Genomic DNA, 25,180 nt, shown 5'->3' with positions numbered 1-25,180 from the left:
GTCAATTTAATATGCATTGGTATAAAGGTGGTTAAAAACAAACACAGCCAGGTGGAATTACATTTTGAGGTGGAATGTCAGAGTGAACATCTAAGTCTTTAGTCGGGATTTGAAAACAGAAGCAGACGGGGCATTTCTGACAGTAACTGGTAGACTATTCCACAGTTTAGGTGCTCTATAACTAAAGGCGCGACTTCCTACTGAGGTCTTATTGATCACAGGTACTTTAAGGTAACCTGCATCCAACGAACAAAGATATCGTCCTGGAATACAAGAATGGATAATCTCACAAAGGTAAGCCGGAGCAGTGCCACGTGCTGCCTTATAGCATGAAGTACCTCCTTCAGTCCGTTGGCTTTCCGATCACTTTCAAAGTCCCGGTTGCGTCAGCAGGTGTCCCTCTTCTGTCCGTCACGCCCGCAGCTCGTCGCGCTACATCGACACGCCGCAGGAAGCGGCAGCCCCGTTCCGGCTCGCTCGCTCGCTCCCCCGAACGCCCCCGAGAGCTCCTTTGAGTAAGAGTCCCCCGCGGGTTTAGCGCGGCAGGCCGAGCTGCGTGACGCTCCCATCAAAGAGACGCGTGCGCATGTGATAGAGATGAGATGCGGTCGACGGGACGACGTGCTGTTCTGACACGTTTGCCCCTGCGGGGAGCGGCACGCCCTCCTTAACGGTAATCTCCAGAGACATGGAAATGTCATTATGAGGTCTTGGTGCCAATTTCTCGTCCTTTGCATCGAACCGGATTCGATTGTGTGGAGTTTTAAAGTCAGCTTTGCATCGCCATCTCTTCCTGCTGCTGTGGGGCACTAGGTGGCGCACTGGTCAGAGCTGCTTCCTTCTAGAGACCTGGGTTCGAACCCCACCCGCTGCCCTAGGACCCTTTATCAAGGCTCTTGCTACACACTGGACTGGTGCAGCAGGACTGACCCTGCTGTGTAGGCAAGTAAATCAGTGTAAGCTGCTCTGGGGAAAAGGGCCTGCATCTGCACCTCGCTCTCCCCCCGTGCCTCAGCCTGTCCCCCTCATGACCGTACCTGTTCAGCTTCCCGAGCAACGCTTCGGACCTTCGCCTCGACGCCGCTGCGTAAAGGGCTGCCCCTTAGTGAGTCCGCGCGGCGCGTTGCCTACGCGGTTAAGGCACCGACCACCAGGAGGGTGCCGGGTGCTCCGGCTCTGCTCGGCGAGTGACCGGAGCGAGGCAGCACGACTCTTGGCCTCCCGCTCCGGCGTCTCCGCAAGGTCCGACCGGCGGTCCTCGCACGTACAGCCTGTCCTCCTCCGGCGAAACGTGTTCGAGACGCGGCCAGGCAGGAGACGTGTTCCGTTTATACGTGTGCGTGCGCGCATGGGCGCTATTTGCCGCGGGACACCACTCCCTCCCTCCCTCCCTCCCTCCCTCCCTCCGCAGCGTCTGGTACGAGAACCAGACGCCGTGCTCTCGTCGTCGCTCTCGGGAGGCCACGCTGCGGTTCGGCGCCACCAGGATGTGGAGGGTCCCGCTGCTTCTCTGCCAGAGCCTCTCCCTGCTTGGAGTCTCCTGTTCCCATGGCGACCACGAGGTCACGCTGCCTCGAAATTGCTCTCTGGACTGCGTTCTCAAGGTAACGTCGGGCTCTCGGCCCCCTGCGAGCGCACGCGCGCTCGCTTAATTGTGCGCTTTAGTAATGCGCATGAAGTGTGCGTAAATCCACGCCGTCCCCGTTTGTCCATCATCGTGGCTGAACGTTGCCGCTAATAACTGTAGCGGCGTCACCGCAGCGTCTCTCTGAACCGCGCACGTGACAAACGTCCTGTAAAATTGCCGCACCCCCCACCCTCTACTCTCACCTGCGCTGTCCTCGTCCTGCTCGTCTTCGCTTGTCATTTCTCATTGATGTCGTGTCCAATAGTTTAACCTCTTTGTTCTCATGGTAATAGCATTTCAAACGGGTTAGAGGTTAGCGTTAGGGTTCACCCTGCGCTTAGGCGTCACAGGTCACCGGTCGGGTTTACAACAAGACTGTGATTTTGCAGGCGGAGCCTCCTCCTCCGTTCCCACCAGGGCGCCTCACCTGTCGCGCTCAGGCAGCCAAACACAGGAGCAGAGTGAAAGTACCACGCTAAATAGTTACTCCAGTAAAGGTACTTTACTTTGTGAGAATTATCCGAAAATACAAAAGAAAAGGCTACAATCTGCTGGGTGTTACGATTATGACCCCCGATTTAGCCGTGATCAGTTCAGGGTAACTAGCAGGAGCAGGGATTCAAACCCATGTCCTTTCGCCCCAAGTGGAGGCGTGTCGTTCGTTTGCCGTTTAGGTGAGAGACGCATTGAAACGACCGTAGGTCATTTTAAAGAGCACAGTATTTATACGGTGGAGCTCAGAACAAGGCAGTAGAGCGGCGGGAGGACTTGGGTTCGAACACACGCTGGTACCACACTGTTAGAGTGCTGCGCTGCTAGTCAGTCACTCGTTGTTTACCAGGGTAAGAAACCGCGCAACGGCTGAACGGGCTGCCGTACCACATTTTTGCCCTCATTCTACACTGACATTTGCAGTCAGTATTTTATTTCTGAGGGTTTTGTTGATTTCTAGGTTACAGTTGACCCTCCCACATCGCGGCTTCGATTTTTCGCTGCTCGGCAACAAACAATTAAATGGGAATGTTTTGGGAACTTTGCGGCCCGTGGGGGAAACTGCGTAGCGCTGCTGACGAAAAGTAAAAACGTTCAGCAAGTCTCTCTCACACACACACACACACACACACACACACACACACACACTGTCCGAAAGCGTTCATCCCAAGCGGGGTCGCGGCGAACTGGGGGAGGGGACACACCCAGGACGGGACGCCAGTCCATCACACGGCACCACAAGCGGGACTCGAACCCCAGACCCACCGCAGAGCAGGGCATGTCCAAACCCGCTGTGTCACTGCTTTAGTAAGTCATAAATTCATAAAATATATGTATAATGTTAATGAATTTAATACCATAAATATACACACAGTTTTTGTTTTTTTTTAAGTTAAATTTAGTAAAAAGTTAGACTTTGTGGGGGAAAAAAAAAACTGGATATTCACGTATCGGGACACCACAATGGTTTCAGTGACGCGTGTACAACATCTCCTCCCGCCTACTGACCTTGTGTCTCGCGTTTATCAACGTGCCCCCCCAAACCCCCGGCTGGAGGGGCTCGCTTTGCTGGCTGGTGGGGGGGGGCGCTACTGTATTTACTCCCCAGCTTCACTGCAACACGAGGACCACGTGCAGAGACATGGACACACAGTGGACAAGGACAAGCGCAGCAGGTAACTGTCCTAAATGAAAGGGTCCACGTGCACAAGAGACGTGTGTTAGTGTTGGTGGCGAGTATTTCCCACAGTTACTGCTGCTCCCACTGCTGCAGCTCTCGTTTTGGAGATTGCGTGTGCGAGCGCGTGCGAGCGAGCGCGTGCGCGTTTGCCCTTGGGACGAATCCCAGGTGTGCACATGTTCCCAGACAGGTTCATCCAGCCCTGTGGTTTTGTATGATCTTCACGTGTTATTTTTAAAATGTTATTTAACGTTAATGGCTCGCAAGGAGCTCCTGTCCCCATTTCCCCTTAGCAGGAGTTTCCCGCCTTGCGTCCAACAGCAAAAAAAAAAAACACGCTGCACAGGCTTGTACCTTGCGATGGACTGGTGTCCCCTCCAGGGTGAACCCCTCCAGTTCCAGAATGGCCTCCGGACCCAGCGGCCTTGAGCGAGTGCCCGAGCTCAGAGACGCTCGTACGGCCGTCGCTCTGCTGGGGGCCCGTTGTGCCCCGCGGCAAAGGGTGTCGCTACGCTGCCCTTAAGGAGCTGGGCTCGGACCTCATCGCCTGTCTTCCGGTGGCCTGCGGAGCCCAACCGTTTTGAGTCATTAAAGGGCCAGGTTGACATATCGAGTACTAGGTAGGTGTACCTAATAAAGTGGCCCCCAGCGAGAAAATCTGAGAGCGAAAGTGTGTTTCGTAACTCGTCTTTACCGCAGTCGGGCAGAAGACGGAAGTGCAGGCGTCCCTCACTTTGTCCTCGCGGCCCGATCCTTAGCAGGAGCTCCAGCGAGTAAAAGTCATTTGCGATGCTTTTGGCAAACCCCCCCGAGCCGCGCCGGCGCCGAAACCGAGTGTGGGGTACGAAAGGCCTCCGGCGGGTCCGGTTCGGGGCCCTCGCCAAGACCGCGTGCTCCTGTCTTCCAGGGGGACCCGTCCTGCGAGTTCTGCTCCGTCGACGCCGAGGACATCGAGGCCACCCTGGGCGTGAGCGCGGCTCGCTTGTTTCGCAGTAAGTGGGGGGGGGGGGGTCGTCCGGGGTCGACTTTCACAGATGGACTCGGTGCCGAGTTGCTGATGGGCTGCACTAACTAGGACACATTTCACCGGTGAGACCGGTGACCGCTGTGACAGGTTTACGCTCCAGTATGAACCGGTGGTCCTCCTGATGCGACCGCTTCCCTTTGCCCCCCCCCCAGCTTGTGTCCCGCTGCCCTGTTTGACCTACCTGTCTTCGGACCAGAGCCCCTCCCTCTGCGAGCACTACGTCCAGGGCCCCCGTAACATCACCGTGGAGTTTGTGGCCGATCGGGAGCCCGGATACGACACGATCGTCGTGTCCTGGATGCCCAGCGTATACGGTAACTGGGACGTGTTTCCACACCGTAACGCACGCGCGGAGGACGGTCGGCCGAACCTCGGCGTGTAAAGTGTGTCTTTGGGTGTGCTTCCCAGGGATCGCCTTCCTGCGCGGCTTCCAGGTGACCCTGCAGGCGCTGGGGGGGTCTCACATGGACTGTCAGCTCTTCCTGTTCCAGCGCAACCTGTCCCTGTCTGCTGCACATGCCCACAGGGTCAGTGAGCCGTAACCGACAGGGTCAGCAGGGTCAGCGGTGTCGGTGAGCTGTAACCCAGAGGGTCAGCGGTGTCGGTAAGCTTTAACCCAGATGGTCAACGGAGGGTCAGCGGTGTCGGTGAGCTTTTAACCTAGATGGTCAGCGGTGTCGTGAGCTTTTAACCCAGATGGTCAACGGAGGGTCAGCGGTGTCGGTGAGCTGTAACCCAGAGGGTCAGCGGTGTCGGTGAGCTGTAACCTAGATGGTCAGTGGTGTCGGTGAGTTTTAACCTAGATGGTCAGCGGAGGGTCAGCAGTGTCGGTGAGCTGTAACCCAGATGGTCAGCGGTGTCGGTGAGCTTTAACCCAGATGGTGAGTGGTGTCGTGAGCTTTTACCCCAGATGGTCAGCGGTGTCGGTGACCTTTAATCCAGATGGTCAGCGGCATTTGTCCTTCTCTGTATTTTCACAAATGTACAGTAGCTGTTTCCAGAACTTCACTGGTGCATTAATGCACCTGTCCATCAGAACCTTGAACCCACCCCCTTCCAGCACTGGCCTGGATTCACTTCTGTGGGGAAAAAGAAGTTCAAGATTCATCGGTCCTTCAGCAATCCACAGACACGTTCTGTCAACGGTCGCTACGTTTAAAGTTCTTCTCCTCTCAGTCTCTGCATCTTTTCTAAAAATGCGTTATTGTTCCCAGCGCTTGTAACGCACCGTTCCTGCTTCGATGTGCAGAACCACCTTCGCACCCTGTAATAGCAACCTTTTTCTGTTTTTCTTGAATGCTGATGCTTTTGTTAAGCTAAGTATTTAAAATGATGTGAAATGCATCTCCTCTGTCTGTCCTCATTCCTGCTGTAATGAGCGACACCGTAGGAGCTGCTACAGCACAATCGCTCGCCGTCTTATTTCCGTAGACTTAAGTTCAGGACAGGAACTGAGTTTTTACAGAACGACGCCTGAAACCGGACTGAGAAAAGAAAGTAAAGAGGGAATCGAAGATGGCAATAACACACACACACACACACACACACACACACACACACACACACACCACATTTTCAGAACCGCTTGACCCATACGGGGTCGCGGGGAACCGGAGCCTAACCCGACAACTCGGGGCGTAAGGCCGTAGGGGGAGGGGACGCACCCAGGACGGGACTCCAGTCCATCGCAAGGCACCCCAAGGGGGACTCGAACCCCAGACCCACCGGAAAGCAGGACCGTGGTCCAACCCACTGCGCCCCCCTGCATGGCAATAACAATTCCTGAAATTGTTTATTAATGAAACAGAATACAGTGAAACTCCTGTAACTCGACAGAAATGAGCTCGTGCAGATTCTAGGCAATAAGTCGCCATCATGTCGTAATACTTCTCATCGACTCTTCCCGCTCATGTCACTTACTGTCTTTTAAAATAAATGTCTCTGTCGGATACTGGCAACATTAACTTTGATAGATAGTTAGAAAAAATATGAACAAATGCTCTGTTTCACATCAGTAACAATTATAAAATTACACGTTCATCTAGAGAGGTTATTTTCTCAGCAGTGGAATTATTTCACAAGATCAGAAACCAAACTTCGGAATATTTTTGGCAATATTTCAATGTACATAGTAAGACAGTAGAATAACTCTGAAAAGAGAAGTATTTTATCATATATTTTCATCTTCAGGAGAACTCTGAAATAGTAAGTGTAATTTTGATAATTGGGAAAAAATTTAATAATCAAATAATAAGAGAAATATAAAGTTTACTTCCAATGATTTAAAAGGAAATAACTAAATTACTAAAAAATAGAATATTTTATAAAATAAACTCAATAAAAATTATTTTAATTAGCAGAAAGTAAGATAAATAAAAACATAACATTTATAAATAAATCAATTCAGTGTTATTTTACATTCGTTTGATGCTTTTCTCTGAAGTGACTTTCAATGAACTCTATGTAGCGTCATCAGCCCACACACCTTATTCACCGCAGTGATTTACACTGGTAGACACACTACTTACAATGGGTCACTCATCCATACATCAGTGGAAGACACACACTCTCTCTGTGTCACTCACACACTATGGGGGAACCTGAACAGCATGTCTTTGGACTGTGGGAGGAAACCAGAGCACCCAGAGGAAACCCACACAGACACAAGGAGAACCTGCAAACTTCACACAGACTGAGCAGGGATCAAACCCCCATCCTTTCATACCACCCAGGTCCTGTGAGACAGCAACGCTACTCGCTGTGCCGCCCATTTTCAGTTTAGTTTTTCGATTTCTTGTGTCTAGCAGAAATTCCAGCTCTGTTAAGCCTTCCCAAAATGAAGAAATAAGGAAGTGAATTTGGATGGGGGGCACGGCGGGTTTGGCCGAGGCCGCTGTGCGGTGGGTCTGGGGTTCGAGTCCTCCTCGGGGTGCCCTGCAACGGACTGGCGTCCTGTCCGGGGTGTGTCCCCTCCCTCCTTGGCCCTGTGTTTCTGGGTTAGGCTCTGGCTCGCCGCGACCCCGCTCAGGACAAGCAGTTATAGACGAGGTATGGTTGTGACAAGTTTTTTAATCGTGTAAATCACTCGTTTCTCAATAATTTCCTGTTAAAGGCCAAATGTGCCCTTCTTTTATCGTGACTACAAAGGCTCGTCTACAGCAGCGTTAGTTCGCGATTCGACGCCAATTCGTTTCCTTGTAAACCTTGTTTGCCAAAGTTTCATCTTTCGAAAACGCGAAAAAATCAGGATTTGTTTCGTTTGTACGATTTCTCAGAGGAGATTCGACGCAGTCGACGTCGAATCCGCGTCGGTGCTCGAGGGGCTTGGGTTCAAGGTTCGGAGCGACGGCTCGGCAAGCGAGTCTCTGGCGTCAGCGCTGAAGGCGGTGGATCTTTGTGTCCTTCTGGAGCCGCTTCCAAAGGTCTCCGCAGCTCCGGAGCGAATCCCAGACGATACCGCAAGCGCGTTTGGGCAGCTCCTCGGCTTTGGGCTCAAGGGCAGGAAGTCGCTGACGGATCCTGCCGTTTTACCTGCTCAGGTGTACCGGTCGAACCCTTTCGCCCGGCTGGCCCTCGGCTCCCAGTTCGCCGTTACGGTCGTCGCCGTTCCCGTTCCGGAGCTCTGGACGGATTTCTACCGCAGCCTCATCTTCTCCACTCGCAGTGAGCGTCGCTTCTTACCGCACCCTCATTTCTGTCCCAAACATTGTCCCTCCAGCCGTCCTCAGTGCTGTCTTAGTGCTTTGGGTACTGTGTACCGTGTCAGCATGCAGAGCTGTTCTCTCATCCTCTGCTGTATTTTCCCAGCATGCCCTGAGAAGAACGGACTGGAACAGTGCCAGAGGGGTGAGCTGGGAAGGGGGGGGGGGGGGGGGGAGGGTTGTGCCATCAGTCATGCTGCCAGAATGTTCTGCTGAAATACTAAAGTTATACGTGACAAAGAGAGAAACTTCAGGAGGAGCTGAGATCGATGTCATGACATGAAGCACATGGGTCCCGTGCTCACTGATGCATCATGGGACACGTCTCTGCCTCCTGCCTACTTGACGACCGGGACTGAAGAGAACAACGTGAGCCAGTGAGCAGGAACAGAGTCCTCCGGCCCCTCAGTACCGCCGTTTCTTTGTCCCGTCTCTAGACTGGTACCCGCGGCACGTGGAGGTGCGGCAGGAGGGGCAGGTCGTCGCGGTCACCTTTAACCTGGCTCCCCCTCACCTGTCCATCAGCCACTACTTCTCGTGGTGCTACGGGGGTGGCATGCGCAACTACACGCCTATCGCAGCTGTGAGTATGTGTGCGCGTGTGTCCCCGCGCGCTTGTGTGGGGTGCGTGTCAGGGGCGACACTCGTGCAGCACACCGGTTACGCACTCGCACGCACGCACGCACGCACGCACGCCGACCCCACCGTTTACTGTTGGAGAAAGAGCACGGCAGCAAAGGTGTCCCCTGCTGCAGCAGCGGACTCCCGAAGGCTTCAGGCTGGGATGCTCAGCAGGGAGGGCCCCGGTCGACCGGCGCGCTCGCCCTTGCGGACCGCGGGCCGGTCCCGTGCCGGTCCGGTGACGAGAACTTCGTGGTCGTTCAGAAAGGCCCGCCGGACCTGCGTCCTGCACGCACCCCCACCTGGACGCACCGAGGCGTCTCTCTCCGTCTGTCTGTCTGTCTTCTCCTCCAAGCGACAGCGCTGGTCTTGCTTCCGCTCGACAATCTGCTTCTTGCTGCTCATCCTCTTCTTGTTCTTCTCCAGCTTCGCTGTCGCTGGCGTCTTTCAGAGAATCTAACCTTCTCACCGCGAGTCCCGAGCGCGACCACCCAACACGGTGCACGGACGGCGCCACCCAGTGGCGCGTTGGTCCGGGTGCGCACTTCTGAGCAGCCTGAGGCTCCGAGTTCAGTCTCAGAAAACGCGCATAGAAATGGAGACGCATCTGTGCGTTCAAGAGCGACAGCAGCTGCTCGACGTATCGTTGACCTGTTCATTTGTTTATGCGTTTATTTAAATGAGCACGCGCTGCCTTTCCACAGAACCCCGCAGGCAACCGGACGCACATCACGTACCGCCTGCTGGGCCTCCAGCTGGGGACCGACTACTCCTGCGAGGTGAGTGTGGCCCCCAGGTGGCGCCGCTGTTCCTGCGTGTCGCGTTCTGTCCTTCTCCGTGGACAACGTCACGCTTCGCACCGGCGGCAGCGGGACCTCAGGGCTCCGTAGCCTGCAAGTCGAAAGGTGGACTTTAGTGGTGTTTCAGAGGACACCGTTCGTACGTCATGCCAGAGTTGTCGTCGCCGCTGTTCTCGCACACCGGCACACGGACACGCTCGCCGTACAGAAGTGCTTGTGTCCTTTGCACGTCATCTAGCGGAGTGTCCAGATGTATATTTTCCACATGTGATGCTCAGATTCCTCTCAATGGGACACGTCTGACAGTGATGTCCAGCGCTGATAATCCTCAGTGGTCCAACAAGCTCTCTCTCTGTCTCTCTGTCCCTCTGTCTCTCTCGACCACGTTGTGCTGAAGGTTGCTGCTAATGTGGTGGACGCTGTCAGGACGACGTTCTCTGTCCGCCTGTCCAAAGTGAATCAAGGTACGTTCTACTCCGAGGAGAGTCGATGTCCCTTGGGACAGTATTCATGTGTGCACCAGAGACGGAACTTGGACGCACTTTGGTCTCCTACCAACAAAGTGCTGCTTGATGTGTGTGTTTCACTGTGCAGAACCTCCGCCGTCCACAGCAGAGACGGTGGTCCTCGCTCTGCTGCTTCCCGTGGCCGTCCTCCTCGTGTGCGTGGTGCTGGCTGTCACGACCGTCCTCATCAGGAAGAAGACGGAGAGAAGGCTCCGGAAGCTGCAGGAAGGTGTGCAGGACTCAGGAGGTCTGCTGTGGAGACCCTTTCCTTGTCTCATGGGTTCATGTTCATGTACAAGGGATCCGGAGAAGTGCGATACCTGTGATACCTGTAGATGTCGCTCATATATACGCCGCCTGCCTACGCTGTGAACGGTCGAGAGAAAATTACAAAAGACGCAACAATTTTCTTATTTATTTATTTTTTTATTTGTTTATATATCAGAATCAGAATGAGAACGAGCTTTATTGCCAAGTATGTTCACACATACAAGGAATTTGTCTTGGTGACAGAAACTTCCACAGCACAGACAGAATGACAGTGACAAGACACAGATGAGAAGATAGAGTATGTGAGCAAGGGATAAAAAATATTTAAAAATATAAAGTACCCAATATACAAAAATAGTCACTAGATACAAATGCAAGGGAGTGTGAGTAAGACATATGATGTGATAAATAGATATAGATATAAATATAAATAACGTTGTTTATTGCACCAGTTTACTCCCTTGGGGGCATTTAGGTGTTCATGAGGTAGATGGCCTGAGGAAAGAAACTTTTCTTATGCCTGGCTGTCCTGGTGCTCAGTGCTCTGTAGCGCCGGCCAGATGGCAAGGGTTCGAAGAGGAAGTGGCCTGGATGTGAGGGGTCTACAATGATTTTGCCAGCTCTTTTACGCACTCTGGGCGAGTATACATTATTATATATTTTATATGTATTATATATTTTTCTTTATCTATTTATACTTTGGAGTGGTGCAGCGGGTTTGACCGGGTCTCGCTGTCCGGCGGGTCTGGGGTTCGAGTCCCGCTTCAGGCCCCCTGCGGCGGACCGGTGTCCCGTCCTGGTTGTGTCCCCTCCCCTCCAGCCTTGCTCTCTGTGTTGCCGGGTTAGGCTCCAGTTCAACACGACCCCGTTTGGGACAGACGGTTTCAGGCATTGCGTGTGTGTTTATAACTTTCCCCCAGTTGCCTCTTTTCTGCATTATATGGATATGTTGTACAGCGAAGGTGAGCTGTATGTACCAACTAAGCCCACAGAGGGCAGTAAAGAGGGACCGTCTTTGTTCAACTCACCGCCGCGGTGTTTACAGCTGCTGCCCCCTGTTCCTCGGTGTCGGCCATGGGCGAGAGGACGAGGGACACCGACCGTGTTTATGGGAGCAGCCGGTCAACAGTCGGCAGTAAACAGGAGATGGTGGAAATGACGGGATTTTGCTTTTTAAACTCATTTTAAATTAATTTCACCAAAGTAAAAAAAAAAAAAAAAAACTTTAAAAAATGTTAAAAAGTATCTTTAATTCATTGCAGCTACATTGAAGTGTTTGGCAGAGCCTCACCTGAGAGTAAGCGGAGGGACGTCTGTATTATGAACCTTCTGTCAATTGTGGCTCAGTGGGAAGAGAGAGACTGAGGTACAAACGGAGCAAGATATGAACGGACCTCGGTGAGCAGCTCGTGAACACGTACGACGACGCCGGGTCACGCTCGGCCGCGCGGGGCCAAAACCGTCGAGATGAGGAAACGTCCGGGTCGCTCTCGGCACTGCCGGGCTGCGGGGGCTTCGATCGGAACGCTTCTTTGAACAGAACTTTCGAATAAATCCGAGAGTGGCGCGAGCAGGTGCCACCTCTTTCCTCTTTCCTTTGTCCTTTGCAGAGGCGGTGAAGTCGTCGCGCAGCGGCGTGATGCACGAAGAGTGCCGTCTCGTGTCGAGCGGCGCCGTCCGGCCCCCTCGTCTCCTCATCCTGTACAGCAGCGCGGATGGCCCCGCCCACATCGGGGTCATCGTGCACCTGGCCGCCTTCCTTCGGCAGCACCTGGCCGTTCAGGTACGAACGCAAATCGCCGACCTGGACCGTCTCCACCCGTGACCGGTTCGCCGGTCTGCGACTAGATGCGTCCCCTGTCCTGATAGGCTCACAGTGTTGCTTGCAGACCTCTTGCCACATGTGATCGGTCAGGCGTCCTGGGGGCAGCCGGACTCCAGCTGTGATTGGCCTCCGGCTCTCTGCGCTTCCTGCAGGTGAGCCTGGACATGTGGGAGGTGCTCACCCTGGTGGAGGAAGGCAGCATGGCCTGGTACTGCCGCAAGGTGCAGGAGAGCGACTTCGTGCTGGTCGTCTGTTCCCGGGGGCTTCGACAGCAGCTGAGCGGGCGGAGCCGGTCGGCAGTCGGGGCGGAGCCCGGCGAAGGGGAAGCCGCCCTGGCGGCGGTCTATCTTGTCGGCGAGGATCTCGGGCGGGCCAGGGCCGCCGGCGAGGACCTGTCCAAGTTCCTGACGGTCACCTTTGAGTACTCGATGGAGGCTCAGGTGCCGGGGCTGCTGGCTCTCGCCTCCCACTACTGCCTGATGAGGGACCTGCCCCTGCTCTTCTCACACCTCCACAGGGTGGCGCTGCAGAGTCCTGGCCGGCGCCTGCACGTGGAGCTCGTCTCGGAGGAGACGTACGCGGAGGTTCCCGCGGGAGCAGCTCTCCTCCGGGCGATGGGCGAGGCCGAGAGGGAGCGACAGCGGGGTCCGCGGCCGGGCACGTAGCGGCAGCGGGATTGGATCTCGGCGCTCGACGGTTAAATCCCGGGGTGGACGTCTGAGCACAGCTCTGGACCCTCGTGCGTTAAAGCACAGCTGCTTTTTCACGAAAGCGTCCGCGGCGCTGCTCGGCAGTAACGGAAGTTTGCGAAACCCCTTTTAACCCTCTTCCTGAATGGTGTGAACGGGGCCTCTGAGTGAGGGCGTCCGGAAGGGTAGCGGTTAGAGCTGCTGCCTTCGGACCCAAAGGTTGCAGGTTTGAATCCCACCTCTAGCTGTAGTACCGTAAGTTGCTCCAGTAATATTACCCTGCTGTATAAATGATTTGCAAGTACTTTAAAACCGTAAACTAAGCGTCAGATGAATGAAGAAAGGTAAACGAGTTGCTCTGAGGCCCAGGAGGGGACCCGCCGTACGGGTGATCAAAGCACTTGAGGTGAACTGCGGTGTCCAGGTGCATAAGCAGCTGTTTTTGGGAATGTAGTGGCATGAGAAGGCAACCTGTGTCTGAGCCTCACTGTCCTCTGGGTGGCTTTTACTGTGTTTGGCACCGTGTTACTGTCTCCACTGCTCCTCTGGTATTTACTGTACGGCTGAATACATAGTGCAGCACAGTACATCACACACCGATATTTTTCCTGCACTTCATCTCTCTCGTTGTTCCATTGCCAATTCCGTTCCAGATTTCCATAATTGTAATTATTTTATTGTGCACAGTACTTTGTAACAGTGTGTGATAACAACCAGTCCCTGCTGTGCTGACCGTATCTGCGGTGCCCTGTCTGTGTCTGGCAGCTTTTTGTTTTCCTCTCCTCAGCTGCCAGCTGGGTTACTGAGTTGATATTTCGGTGCTGTACCTGTCATTTTGGGTTATTTTCCGTAAACTTGTTCAGCGCCCCGTGTCACTCTGGGGATGAAAGTGCTGTATAGAAATAAATGGAACTGATCTGAACTAAACCGAATGAGCTTCCTGCCGATGTTTACTGTTTATTCCACAAACGCAGTTTTACACTGTTCTACAGTAGCTGAATATATTCTTCACCAGTCGGGTGTGCGCGGGCTTGTTTGCTACCTACTCGTACATCACCGGTGCAGGGCTCACGGACGTACCGAGGCGAGAGGGAAGTCCAGGCAACAGGCGGAGGTACGGAGGTTGCGCGGAGGAGCAGCAGATGGATGGAGGAAGGTACTCTGGGTATATGGAGATAAGGTGGTATACGCTGGGTGGATGGAGGTGGAGTAGATGATCTGGTCAGTGCCGAAGCTCCTCTCGCTGCAATCCCCGGTCTTGGTGTAACAATTCCACCTTTAAACAGTTCTGACGCTAGAGGGCGGAGCTTCACTTGTCACCATTTCTGTATTTCTGTACCTCGAGGAATTCACCCCGAGAAGTAAAAACTCTGTTTCTCAAACAAAGGATATTGTTTCCTAGGACACCTTTAAATACTTGTGTGGCCAAAGTGTCATTTTCATGTGTGCTGCTCTCTGATGCGTATTTCCCACGTGACACTGTAACGTGTGCTTTGCGTCCTCGTCATGTCTCGTGTTGAGAGTCGTTGGAAAATAACTGTGCATTATCTGTTTATGCACCTACTTATTAATTCTTCTTACTTGAGTCTCTTTTTCTCATTTCTTCCCTTTTTTTTTTTTTTCTTTCCCTCTCACGTCCTTGGCTGAGCCAATGAAAACCCGTCGAGGGAGTAATGGCACAGCGGGTGTGGATCCTGCCGTGCTGCGAACGTTACCGCTTCTGTAATTTTACTATCCGTCCAAAGAATGGCGTTTGTGTCAGTGAGTCACAGAAAGCCGAATGCTCCGAAAGAGCAACGCATGACACGAGGTTGAGAAGCTGACCGGTGATAGAAGTCGTATCGAAAGTGGGGTGGCGCAGTGGGCAGCGGAGCGGAGATTGCAATCCAGCTCAGTCCGCGTGGACTTTGCATAGGTTAATGCTGGGTGCTCCCGTTTCCTCCCACGGTCCGATGACGTGCGGTTCGGGTGAATTTGGGAAACGAAATTGCTCATGACGAGTCTCCAAACGTTTCAAAAAGATGGGCTCTTTAGCGTGGTCATTTTTTTCCTTTTGAAGATACAAGCAGTACAGAGAGTTACAGGAACCCGTAGAAGAAGAATTCCACAGGGAGAAAAAGTGATTAACATGCAAGAAGAATGCATTCCCTACAATGGCTGATACTGGCTCCAGAGAAGTAGTCCTGACAAATCCACATTCCTGAAAAGTATCACACAGCAGATGGGGAGCTTGCAAGATGCAACATGCCAAGAGGTAACCGTAAGAGGCACGTTGTCAAAGGGGCGGCCTTGAACGGCGCTGCAGCGGTGGGCTGGAGGAACTGGATCTGTGGGATCTTCCAGGGGAATTCAGTCAAATGCCAGGAATGCATGAACCCCGGTGCCACTGGCTCTGTCGGAGCTTGTTCCCGAATTCCCCACCTCTGTATACACTTGTTTTTTTTTCCACAGAAGCACATGCTCGGCTTTCATCGGCAGCCAACGCTCAACCTTCCGCAGCGTAAGACGGTTGATTTTGCATAGCTGCCAACGCCAAACTTTCCACAGGACAAAGCCGTCTTCTGCAATAGCCAATAGTCGTCTTTCCACGGTGTAAAACGGTTTTCAGGAGTAAAATAGTTTCAATGGTGGAAAATAGTCACTTTTCTACAGTAGCTAAGAGTCTTATTTCAATAGTGTAAAATAGTTGGTTCCTGCACTAGCTAACGGTCGGCTTTCGACGGTATAAAATTGTCTGTTTTTCCATGGAGTAAAGAAGTCGATTTTCGATTGGTTTTCCAAAGTGTGAAATAGTCGTTTTTCCACACTAGGAGAGAGTCAACTTTCAATGGTATGAAGTAGTAAGTTTTCCAGTGTAGCTGACATTTGACTTTCCATGCTATGAAAGAGTTGATTTTCCACAGCGACTAGCGCTTGAAATTCCACATCATCGAACTTTTAGTTCTCAGTAGTAGCTCATTTTCATTTCAGCAACAAATGGTTCCATTTTCCCAACAGCTAACAATGGACTCACAGTAAGCTTTTAACAGACAAATACTTGTACTGGACATTTCAATGCAGAACAACTTTACCTCTTTTTGGAAATACTGCAAAAAACATGATGCCATTAAATAGAGCGAAAAAAAGTCCATACATGGAACATGGAAGCATTGTTTGAGCCAAATTACAGCAAAAACATATGTAGAACAATTTGAAATGTTTGCGTTTCTGTGAGAGTTGTGCTTCAGGTCGATGGATAACTGGAGACAGAGCAGGTGTTGTGGATGAGGGGAAGTAGAGCAGGGAAAAGCTTACGGTTCAACAGGATGCTCATTGCAGACACTCCTGTCTGTCTCTGCTTCCCACACACACTCTGACTAAGCGTCCTGTTTACCAGGCTGTGCGACCCAACCCCTCCCGCAGGGCCGTGCGTCATGCGGAGGTCTGACGGAGCCGTCTAATAGACGGCCCTAGGAGGCATGGGGGGTCGCTGCCCGCCTTCAAACTGACGTTTGTACGGCTGAGTGTGAATCCCTCAACCTCCGACGACAGCTGTGCATCGGGATCTAAAGCCGCTGCTGGGTTGTGGAGATACTGCGTGTACCTGTATGCTGGGGTCTGTAGTAACTGCTGAGACCTGTAGATGCTGCACTTACCTGTATACTGGGGTCTATAATGACTGCTGGGAGGACAGTGATGATAGTAATACTAGAATGGGAGTGCACCCTAACTACGTGTTTTCAAGCGCCTTTGTGTTCTGCCTTCGACCACTCCTGTTGGAAACACTAAACCCTGCAAAGCTCATGCCTGCCCTTCAAGCATGCTTTGTTTCGCGGTAAGATCCGGTAAATGCCAGTCCTGTCCTGCCCTGTTCCAGTGGATGAGCTCATACCGCAGGCTTGGAGTAACTTCTGGGCCTTGCTGAAGAAGGCCCCATCTCAGCGTCCAGAGCTCAGGCCCGCAGACGAACATGCTTCTGAAGATGGCAGTCAAAGCCATCGAAGTTCATAGGTGATAAATTCCTAGTACTAGACAAATCGAGGCAGACTTTCTTACCTATGCTTCATGTGACTTTTGCCAGGGTACAATTCAAATCCAAAGAAGAGAATCTCAATATCTTTATCTCAGGAGGGTCTCCAACACGATCAGAAAGCCATCGAGTCAGGAAGATTTTGGGAGCAACCGAGTATTTCTTGGCATTGCTAAATTTTGACAGTTGCTGCGTTCAAGTCCCTCCTGACACTCGAATGAATCAGCTCCTGGTGTGTAGCAGAGGATCAGCTGGTGAGGGTTCGAAACAAAGAGGGATGGAGACATACATATGTGTTTGTCATAGACTGGAGAAATTGTGCAACGGCACTCCTCAAGAATGAGTGCCTTGTTCAACTCGCTCTTCTTTCCGTTCCAGAGGTTCTTCGTCTCTCGCTTACAAATGAAACGCAATGACCTTGTGGTCAGAAGTGTCATTTGCCTTTATTTACAGTGAAGGACAACTGCAAGTTTAAGTGTTCATATCAAAAGAGTATTTTTACAGCGTACAACCGTGATGCCAGCCAGGAGATGCCCACAATAAATAAACAGAGAGCAGAATGGAAAACACACACACACAGATAGAGACAAGCAGGTCCTCGAACCACAAACACCCAAACAATTTGCAAATTAAACATAAAAACATTAATTTTCAGGTACAGAGCAAGTGTATTTACATGAAACATTTGAATTGACTTTAGATCCTTTAGGCAGCCAGCTGAATATTAAGACAGTAAACATGGCACACGATATTTGAATTGGCCATCTGTGATCACAAGTTCTCAGTTAAAGGTAAATTTGTTACAGGTTTGCACAGGTAAGGTGTGTGGTGTAAAAATGTGTTCTAGTAGTCAATATGTTTAATAATATGTTCAAGTGATTAATATGCTCTAGTCAACACTTTCAGAAAATGTATGTTGTGCCTTGGCTTCATGTTCCATTTAACGCAATGGAAAATGTTGGTAGGGAAACGAGATGCAAATAAATTTTGTCGACCTGTAGGATGCATCCCGACACACTTCTTTTGTTTGGAGTAAAGATCACTTTTGCGTCGGACGCAAGGGAAGTTTCGAAAGTGTTGCCGTTCCTCGCGATGACTTGTGTGTGAGCTTGTAAATAAAAGGAGGCAACACAAACCGATCGGAGAGACATCCAGCTGTATGGAGCTCTCCCATCGGCCGATGCTGTCGTGAAAAGTCTCTGCGCGTCTCAGCGTTTAGTACGGATCTCCTGCGGCTGGTGGGTTCCAGAAAAGAAAGGACATTTTTTTCACAGGTGTTTTAAGGTAACTAAGGTAATGCTGCTCTGGATGACCCAGACAGGACATGCCTGTCATTTCCCGGTGTTTCCAGAGTGCGGTGGAGTAGATCTACTGTCATCACGGGAAAGAGTCATAGACTTGAAGTTCTCAGTAGAGTCACACATGCTGGTGGCTGTTAGGTAAGACCTGGGTGGACGTGTGTGAGGTGACAGAGGTGTCAAAGAACTGCAGCACAGAAGGGGAGCAATGGGGCTCCAAGCACCATAACTCCTGAAGAGAAGGTGGCATTTCCAGAAGCCGCTGAGAACCACCAAAGTCCCAGAGGTTTAAAGGAGTCACATGAAGTACTGCGAAAGTGCTGCAGACCCACGCAAACACACCTGACCGATCTCCGGAATCTAATGGAACACAAGAGACGGTACAGTAACGGTGGGTGACGACCTGTTTACACGCGGTAACGTTAATGGTAACGGCAATAGTATGGACATAGTTATTACACACCGTTACACACAATTATCAACATCTCGTTCATCTAGAAGTCTGTACACTGTACACCAGGAAAGAGATATTGAGAGCTAAATCGATGACGTCTCTCCTGGAATATTTCACTGTGGTGATCAAGTGTCCTCGGCGGGGCTTTGGGTCCTGTCCCTTTCTGCTCTGCCGAGCTTCCAGAATAGTACCTGTGAATGGTCCTCCAACCAGTCCATCGCTGGAGGACAGAGAGTGTGAGAGAATCTGGTGTTGTGTAGTGACTCCCGGCACTGGTTCTCCTCCTCAGCGGGTTCATTGGAATAAGGTCAGGTTGCATTCGGACACCTGTGAGGATGGCCCCCCCCGAGGCCCATCGGCGTACGTGGGGAGCTGTCGGAAACATCGCGAGTGGCCGCAGCGAGAAGTGGTAAACGGGCCAAGAGTTTACTGTGAGCAGATACAGTGAGACATTGTGGAAATTGCGATGGGCTACAGTGTGATACCATTAAGGTGTGGGGTGTCACGGACCGGGGCCCTCAAAGCGATAGAGGTGCGCTGGGCTCCTGAGGGCTGCTGGGCAGACAGCTGACTGTCACTCTGGGCTCAGTGCTCTTTGCATGCTTCCCTTGACCAGCTCCAGATTGTTCCGTTTGTCCAGCTGTCCCTGCGGCGACGGCACGTGGCTCGCTCTGGTCAGCAGTATTTGGGGACGCGGCGCCGGAAATTCTTTCACCTCTTCGTTCCCCCACCTGCAGGCGAATCGTTGTGCGTACCGTCTGAGTATTATTTGACCGGAGAGGAAGGGATGGGAGAGGAAGGTGTGACAATGCCCTCGGTCTGGACCGCAACCCCTCCCTCGGCCCCACCCTCTGCTCCTTTCCCAGGACTGCAAGGGCTGGGAACAACAGTGGGCAAGAAGCCGGGGCTGCTGCATGGTGACGAGGAAGGCGAGGAGTAAGATGAGGAAGAGGAAGCCCTGAGCTGCAGCCATTTCTCCCCGAGAGCCTTGGCAAAGTGGTCATCCACGGAGACGCTGACGGACATGTGGCGGGTGTCGGCCTTGTGGTAGGCAACGCCCAGGCTGCGGCGGAAGTGCTCCTCAACAACTTGGTCGTAAGCGAGGCAGGAGGTCACTGAGAAGGGAGGAGAAGGGAGGAGTCCAGAGTTAGAAGCCCAGTCTGATGTCCTTCAGCCCAGCAACTGCGACTCTCTGACACCAAAGGAGCCACTTTTGTAGCAGCGTATGGACAGAGTCCTGCTTGTTGGACCATGGCTACATTCATGGGCACCCAGTTTAGAGGTGTTCACTTGTTCGTGGTGCATGATGGAAGAGGGAGGATCCCCTGCGGCAGGCATGGCACACGTACCTGCAGTAGCGGAGCGGCACTGTACCTCGGGGGGCTTGTCGGCAGGGCGCAACCTGGACACACACGTGATGACAGATGGACGCATCTGGGGAAGACGGTACAGCTCGTTAAACGCTGGTTAACTGTCAGTTTGCCGTCACTTGGCTATTCGTTAACGGTCGGTCAGCTGTAGGTTCAGTAGCTCTCCGTCTAAAGCATAGTGAGGCTCTCCAGGCGCGTGCTGGGGGCACTGCGGGGACGCAGGGCTCGCGCCCGGCTCTCCTGGGCTTGGTCTGGACCCATCGCTGGCGTTCTGCCCTCCTATCACTTGCACCTCAGCCCATCTGGCTGGGCTGCATATCTTAGACAAGCATAGGCTCGCCCAGCCCCTCCTGTGTCAGCCGAAGTAGCGCGGACTACCGCGCGGCCCCGCCCAGAGGCAGATCTCGACAGGCGCCGCTGCTGCCCTGACGGTGCAGGTACGGCGTCCCCTCGGGCGTAACTGACAGTCGGAGCTGTTGGAGCAGCAGCAGCTGGTGGTGACTCACAGCCCCTCATGGAAAAACCGTCAGTGCCCAAAGTGCAGTTCCGCTACGGTGAGAGTGCCCCCCTCACCTGCCCACACCCCTGCAGCGACTCGGTTCTCTCTGGTTCCTTACCTGAACCTGGCTGCCAGGCTTCCTTAGGATCTTGGCGTCGGCCTCCGGAGCTTCAGCGCATCTTGGCTTCTTGATTAGCGCCAGGGGCTCCTCCATTGGTGGACTCTCAAAGACGGGGCTCGGCCACTGGCCGGTTGGGCTGTGGACAGGGCTGGACAGCCTGTGGCAGGGGCTCTGGCTCGGGCTCCTTGTGGTGGTCGTCACGATCGCATACTGGGGGGAGGTGGGTGAGCCCTGGGGGGGACTGAGGCTGGACTGCCTATGAAGGCTGCAGGTAACACGCCTAAACGGCGTCCTCTCCCTCCTGGAGGACAGAATCGCAAACGGAGGGAACGGTTAGAAGCAGGAAAGACGTGCTTTCGCACAAGTGCAGCTGTTTTCTTGCGGTGTGAAGCGCACAATTCAATTGGCTTGAGTACAACGTCAAGTTCGTTGAACTGGCGGTTTTCCGTGCTTCGCACTGGACACGCAGAAGGGATGCGTGCGAGGACGACAGGCGGCTCGAACTCACGGATTCGGGGCCGGCAGGGGGCCTCGGACTTTCCCGGGCCTCGGGTCCAGAGGAGCGGCGCGCTCCGGGCTGCGCTTGCGCTTCGATGGGCAGACAGGTGGCAGGCGCGTCCTCTCATTGGTCACGTGCCGGTGGCGGTCCTCCGTTCTCAGGCTGGGCTGCCCTGCGGGGAAGGAAGACGAGGCGGAGCTCAACGACAAGCCCGGGAGCGTCCGTCGCGTTCGTTTGCAACCGAAATCCCGCGCGCTCTCAGGAGTGGCAAACAAACATGTAACGGTCTTGTTTTTCACCCTGGGAAAACGTGTTGCTGTCAACGGTGGGAAAGTGCAGTTCGAGCAGCAGCACAGCGCCGAGTCTCACGGAGGCAGAACCCGTCGAACCTGCAGCGCGGACTCGTGTCGCACGCTCTCAGGAATTTTGTTATTGGGAAACGCCAGCAACCGTATTCATATTAATCCCAGGAAACTGTTCTTGCAGATCTCAGCGTTACAGAAAGACAGGAAGATGAATCTTCACTCAGCACCGCTGATGTTACAGGGCTCGCTCTGCGGCTTTTGCAAAGCACAAGGTCGCAGGTCCGACCCCCACTCCTGCTGCAGTACCCTGGGTCAAAGGGCTTCTCCTGCACTGATAAAGTACGCACTACCCTGCTACATAAAGGGGTAAATGAGTGTAAGTAGCTTGACACTGTAAGTCTCATGGGGGATACGTGTCACATAACTAAAAATAATTATTAATACTCCCAAAATCTGAGTGCACTGACCACACTTATACGTGTTTCTAAGATCATCGTGGAAAATTTTAGGCAGTAATTTCAGAGGAATTGCACTTGAGTGGTGAATGAAGCTCCTTTGTGCTGGAAGACAGTGAGGTTCATGATGCTCTGAAAGGCACCCTGGACTCGCCTACAGCTGTGTCCCGTGGGACTTCACAGGGCTTCGTGGGTCGTGTCTCCACTGGTCAGCGAGGAACAGTTTTGAGAAACTGTCACTGATATAAAAATAAATAGATTTGAATTGAAATTGAATTGAAACTTGGAGAAAATGTTGATCCAGCATCGCAGCATGGCATCAACCCTGCTCCGTTCCTGCAGACCCATGGGACCCGCGTTTACCTGGTTAATTAGTCCAACTTGGACGAAAAACTTCATCATCCAATCAGACTGGAAAAACCGCCCTTGCCTGGAAATGTTAACCGGTCTTGGGTGTTTGCTGCAGGTAGCGGTCCATGATTGGCTCTGGCATTTCAGGTCCAGCTTGTTATGGGAAATCAGAGCTTTTGTGATGGTTTATGTGATTCATGTGTTTATGGTGAACCAGTGAAGCGAAGATGCCACAATAGCCTGAGGAACATCACGCTGTCACGAGACCCAAAGCCTAGGCCTTGGACAGGACAACCTGGCTTCATGAAGCCTGCACACGCATCACTTTGAATACATGTTTAATGAAGCGTTACACCGTGGTCCTCACTGCTGCTCCTGTCTCTTCACCACGGTCCAAGGTACTGGTCACGCTCATTTTCGCTCAGCTCTGAGTTGGACGCTTGAAGGGCCTGCTGGTGTCTGAATGGCTGAGGATTTGGAGCGTTGATTACGACCAGTAATGACAGATCTTACTTTGTTACCCGTTTACTGAACTGTATGACTGTCGGGGGCTTTCCATATTAAGCTGGTCATGTGCCGTTGGGCTCTGAACTCACAGTCATCGAGGAAAATGGGACAGCAGGTGAAGCAGTGGTCGTTGCTCTGCCTTGCACTTGAAGGACCTGGGTTCAAATCCCACCTCCGGCTGTAGTAGCCTTGAGCGAGGTGCTTACCCTAAATTGCTCTGGTATAATTACCCAGCTGTGCAATCGGGTGAACAATCGTGAGTCGCTTTGGCGCAAAGCGTCGGATCAATGAACGAATGCACACGTGAGCGGCTCCTTATTCGAAACCCACGCTGCGCGTCACCTCGGAGGAACAAGTTACGTGAGCGAACAACGCTGAGGTTACGGGACTGAGCTGTGAGGAAGACGCACGTCTCGGTGTCCGTTTACGGCTCGGCTCCCAGATCGAGTTGCCCCTCTGGGCTAAGAGGAACGCTTTGAAAACGATCCTCCTCTTTCTTCAAGCCCCTCTCGGACCCCCCCGGTCTCTTCTTCCTGTGCTCCAAAGCTGGCTGAAGGTGCCAGCCGCTCTCCCGGAGCTCACGGCCGCTGCGCACCCAACAAAGGGCTGGTGTCGGGTGACGGAATTCCAGCGTCCCCTGCGGACAACAGCTCCGGATTCCAGAGCACCCCCACCCTCGACGAGCCCCCCCCCCGGGTGTGCGAGCGGAGCGCCGGAGGTCTGCCTTTCATGGGCGGCTGGGTTCAGAACACACCTTGCCTGCTTTTCTGACGCCCGAGGCCAACTTATTTTCCAGAGGAAGACGGCGCAGCAGCAGCTCGCTGCCTACAGGTGGCGCTCAAATCCACCCAAAACTCCGAACCCGAGTCCGTCAGAACGGAGCGATTAATGAACACAAAGAGCTTAAAGGGCGCAACCTTAAACTGAGGCGTGAGCAGAAGTGCTTGTTTAAATGTATTTAACTCGGAGCGGAACTTGAGGCCTACAGAGCAGCTCCATTTGACGGGAAGGAACACGAAGGACGGCAGGAGAGCCGTCGAGTCGACCGTCCGAAGCCTGTAGTTCGTGTGTCGTTGACCGGAGTACCAAACCCAACCTGCCCTGGCATGTGGAGCAACTAAGTTACTGGCCGGAAAGAAACACACACACATGCACACACACACAATTTTGCTCATATGAATGTGTGCTGTACTGTACTGTGGCACACAGTGTATTTTACTCTGATTTGCCTTTTTGATAAAGGCTTCGTGGAAAAGAGGCCACTGTGCTGTCACACCATTACTACATCATCAATCGAGTGATCGATCGCACCGAGGAAAAACGAAACTGTACATAAGAAGCAGGTAACGGGACAAGACAGCATGGCATGAGAGGACGGCTCACACCAGAGCCTCACTCACACACACACACACACTCGCGCACGCACACACGCACGCACGGCCAAAGCCTTTGTCCTCAGAAGGAGGAGACGATCTCTGGACTCATAGTGATAAACAAACAAAGAGCCCTTTGCTGGAGCTCAGCCTCATTGGAGCCATAATTATATCTATAATTGTGATGACGATCTCATGATATCTGCTCATTTCCCAGCCTGCACTGCTCAGTGAGGATGGGTTCGACTCCCATGTGGGCCTGGCCCATGGCCTCCCTCGTTTGTTCATTTGTTTCTTTGTATGTGTGCAGCACTCTACCCAAAATGCAGCAGAAGTGACGAGGAATCCGAGCAGCAGCACATTACCTTCCAGGATGTAGACCTTGAAGCCGCTATTCATGCGAGTGATGTAGTGGACGTTGGCCACCGCCATTCTTCGCTCTTTACGACGCAGGGTCCGGGGTTCGAGGGTTCGGCGTAACGGCGGGAGGTCGGCGACGGGAACGTCGGAGAGGTGCGGGCTCCAGAGATCGTACCTGAAGTGAGCACCTCTGCGTTCTTTGTGCTCACCTGAAGATCTGCAGCTGGCCCCCCATTGGCTGCGCTCGGGCCAATCACAGTGCAGGGCTCCGGCCTTGCTTTGTCAGGCATACAGGTGAGAGTAATATCAGGGTAAACAGAGGAAGCGCTCAGCCCTGCACAGCTCAGAGTGCATCTCTCTCCTTCTATATGTGCCACCAGTAGCGTAAAAGAAATTTCTTGTACAAATCCCTCGTATCTCTGCCACGAAGTCATAAAGTGCTGCTTTAACACCATCAGCGTTACTGTTCATCTTGCTGCCATTCAGTGAATTTCCTGCTGGAACAGAAGTTATTAAAAATATGAACGTGACTGCGTACGTGTAGCTGTGGCTTGACTTTGGCCACCGGCCTGCTCCGCGTGGCTGTGACAGCAGATCTTTTTCTTGTTAGCGTTCGTTAATCTGACACTTTTCTTCAAGGTGACTTCGTGTGTCAGGTGTTTGCACTTAACGCCGATTTACCCTTTTATACAACAGGGTGATTTTTACTGTCTCAGTTCAGGGTGAGCACCTGTGGGATATGAACTCAAGCCCTTCACCTGCAGTGACATGGGGGATTCTAACTACTGTGCCACCTGCTGGATGGACACAGACTGCGGCTCCTCCGGGGCGTAACGCTCTG

The 25,180-nt window shown here is 52.8% G+C and overlaps 2 protein-coding genes across 3 annotated transcripts; one reads left to right on the top strand and one right to left on the bottom strand.

The window, feature by feature from the left end:
- The first annotated feature begins 1,429 nt into the window (after positions 1-1,429).
- On the top strand, positions 1,430-13,681 carry LOC108931215 (interleukin-17 receptor D). Of its 2 annotated transcripts, none has more exons than XM_029260106.1 (12): positions 1,430-1,604; positions 4,207-4,291; positions 4,479-4,640; positions 4,735-4,853; positions 7,866-7,989; positions 8,134-8,172; positions 8,465-8,610; positions 9,353-9,427; positions 9,846-9,912; positions 10,043-10,183; positions 11,835-12,007; positions 12,202-13,681. In XM_029260106.1, exons 1-12 carry the CDS (start codon positions 1,488-1,490, stop codon positions 12,712-12,714), a joined length of 1,761 nt encoding a protein of 586 aa, XP_029115939.1. In that variant the 5' UTR covers positions 1,430-1,487; the 3' UTR covers positions 12,715-13,681. The 2 variants fall into 2 exon arrangements, with proteins under 2 accessions (XP_029115939.1, XP_029115938.1); XM_029260105.1 differs by having other exon boundaries at positions 4,711-4,853.
- Positions 13,682-17,176: 3,495 nt separating this feature from the next.
- vgll4l (vestigial like 4 like) lies at positions 17,177-24,504 on the bottom strand. Its single transcript, XM_018746846.2, has 5 exons — positions 24,345-24,504; positions 20,998-21,160; positions 20,487-20,790; positions 19,849-19,933; positions 17,177-19,614 (listed from the first exon to the last, which is right to left on the bottom strand). Exons 1-5 carry the CDS (start codon positions 24,409-24,411, stop codon positions 19,265-19,267), a joined length of 969 nt encoding a protein of 322 aa, XP_018602362.2. The 5' UTR covers positions 24,412-24,504; the 3' UTR covers positions 17,177-19,264.
- Positions 24,505-25,180: the final 676 nt, after the last annotated feature.

This window comes from Scleropages formosus, chromosome 2 (assembly GCF_900964775.1).
Source record: "Scleropages formosus chromosome 2, fSclFor1.1, whole genome shotgun sequence".
In the NCBI taxonomy this organism is placed as follows: Eukaryota; Metazoa; Chordata; class Actinopteri; order Osteoglossiformes; family Osteoglossidae; genus Scleropages; species Scleropages formosus.
The sequence above is the reverse complement of the archived record's forward strand: the minus strand, read 5'-3'. Positions and strand labels throughout refer to the sequence as shown.

What these genes read in the sequence shown, in the direction of transcription:
- LOC108931215 (XM_029260105.1), top strand. Translation starts at nt 1,488, where the DNA reads ATGTGGAGGGTCCCGCTGCTTCTCTGCCAGAGCCTCTCCCTGCTTGGA. An exon ending in CTGGATGCCCAGCGTATACG is followed by an intron (nt 4,641 to 4,710) that starts GTAACTGGGACG and finishes CGGCGTGTAAAG; the next exon opens with TGTGTCTTTGGGTGTGCTTC. An exon ending in GGACCGACTACTCCTGCGAG is followed by an intron (nt 9,428 to 9,845) that starts GTGAGTGTGGCC and finishes GTTGTGCTGAAG; the next exon opens with GTTGCTGCTAATGTGGTGGA.
- vgll4l (XM_018746846.2), bottom strand. Translation starts at nt 24,411, where the DNA reads ATGGCGGTGGCCAACGTCCACTACATCACTCGCATGAATAGCGGCTTC. An exon ending in CAAGGTCTACATCCTGGAAG is followed by an intron (nt 21,161 to 24,344) that starts GTAATGTGCTGC and finishes CCTTCCCCGCAG; the next exon opens with GGCAGCCCAGCCTGAGAACG. An exon ending in AGCCTGGCAGCCAGGTTCAG is followed by an intron (nt 19,934 to 20,486) that starts GTAAGGAACCAG and finishes CGTCTTCCCCAG; the next exon opens with ATGCGTCCATCTGTCATCAC.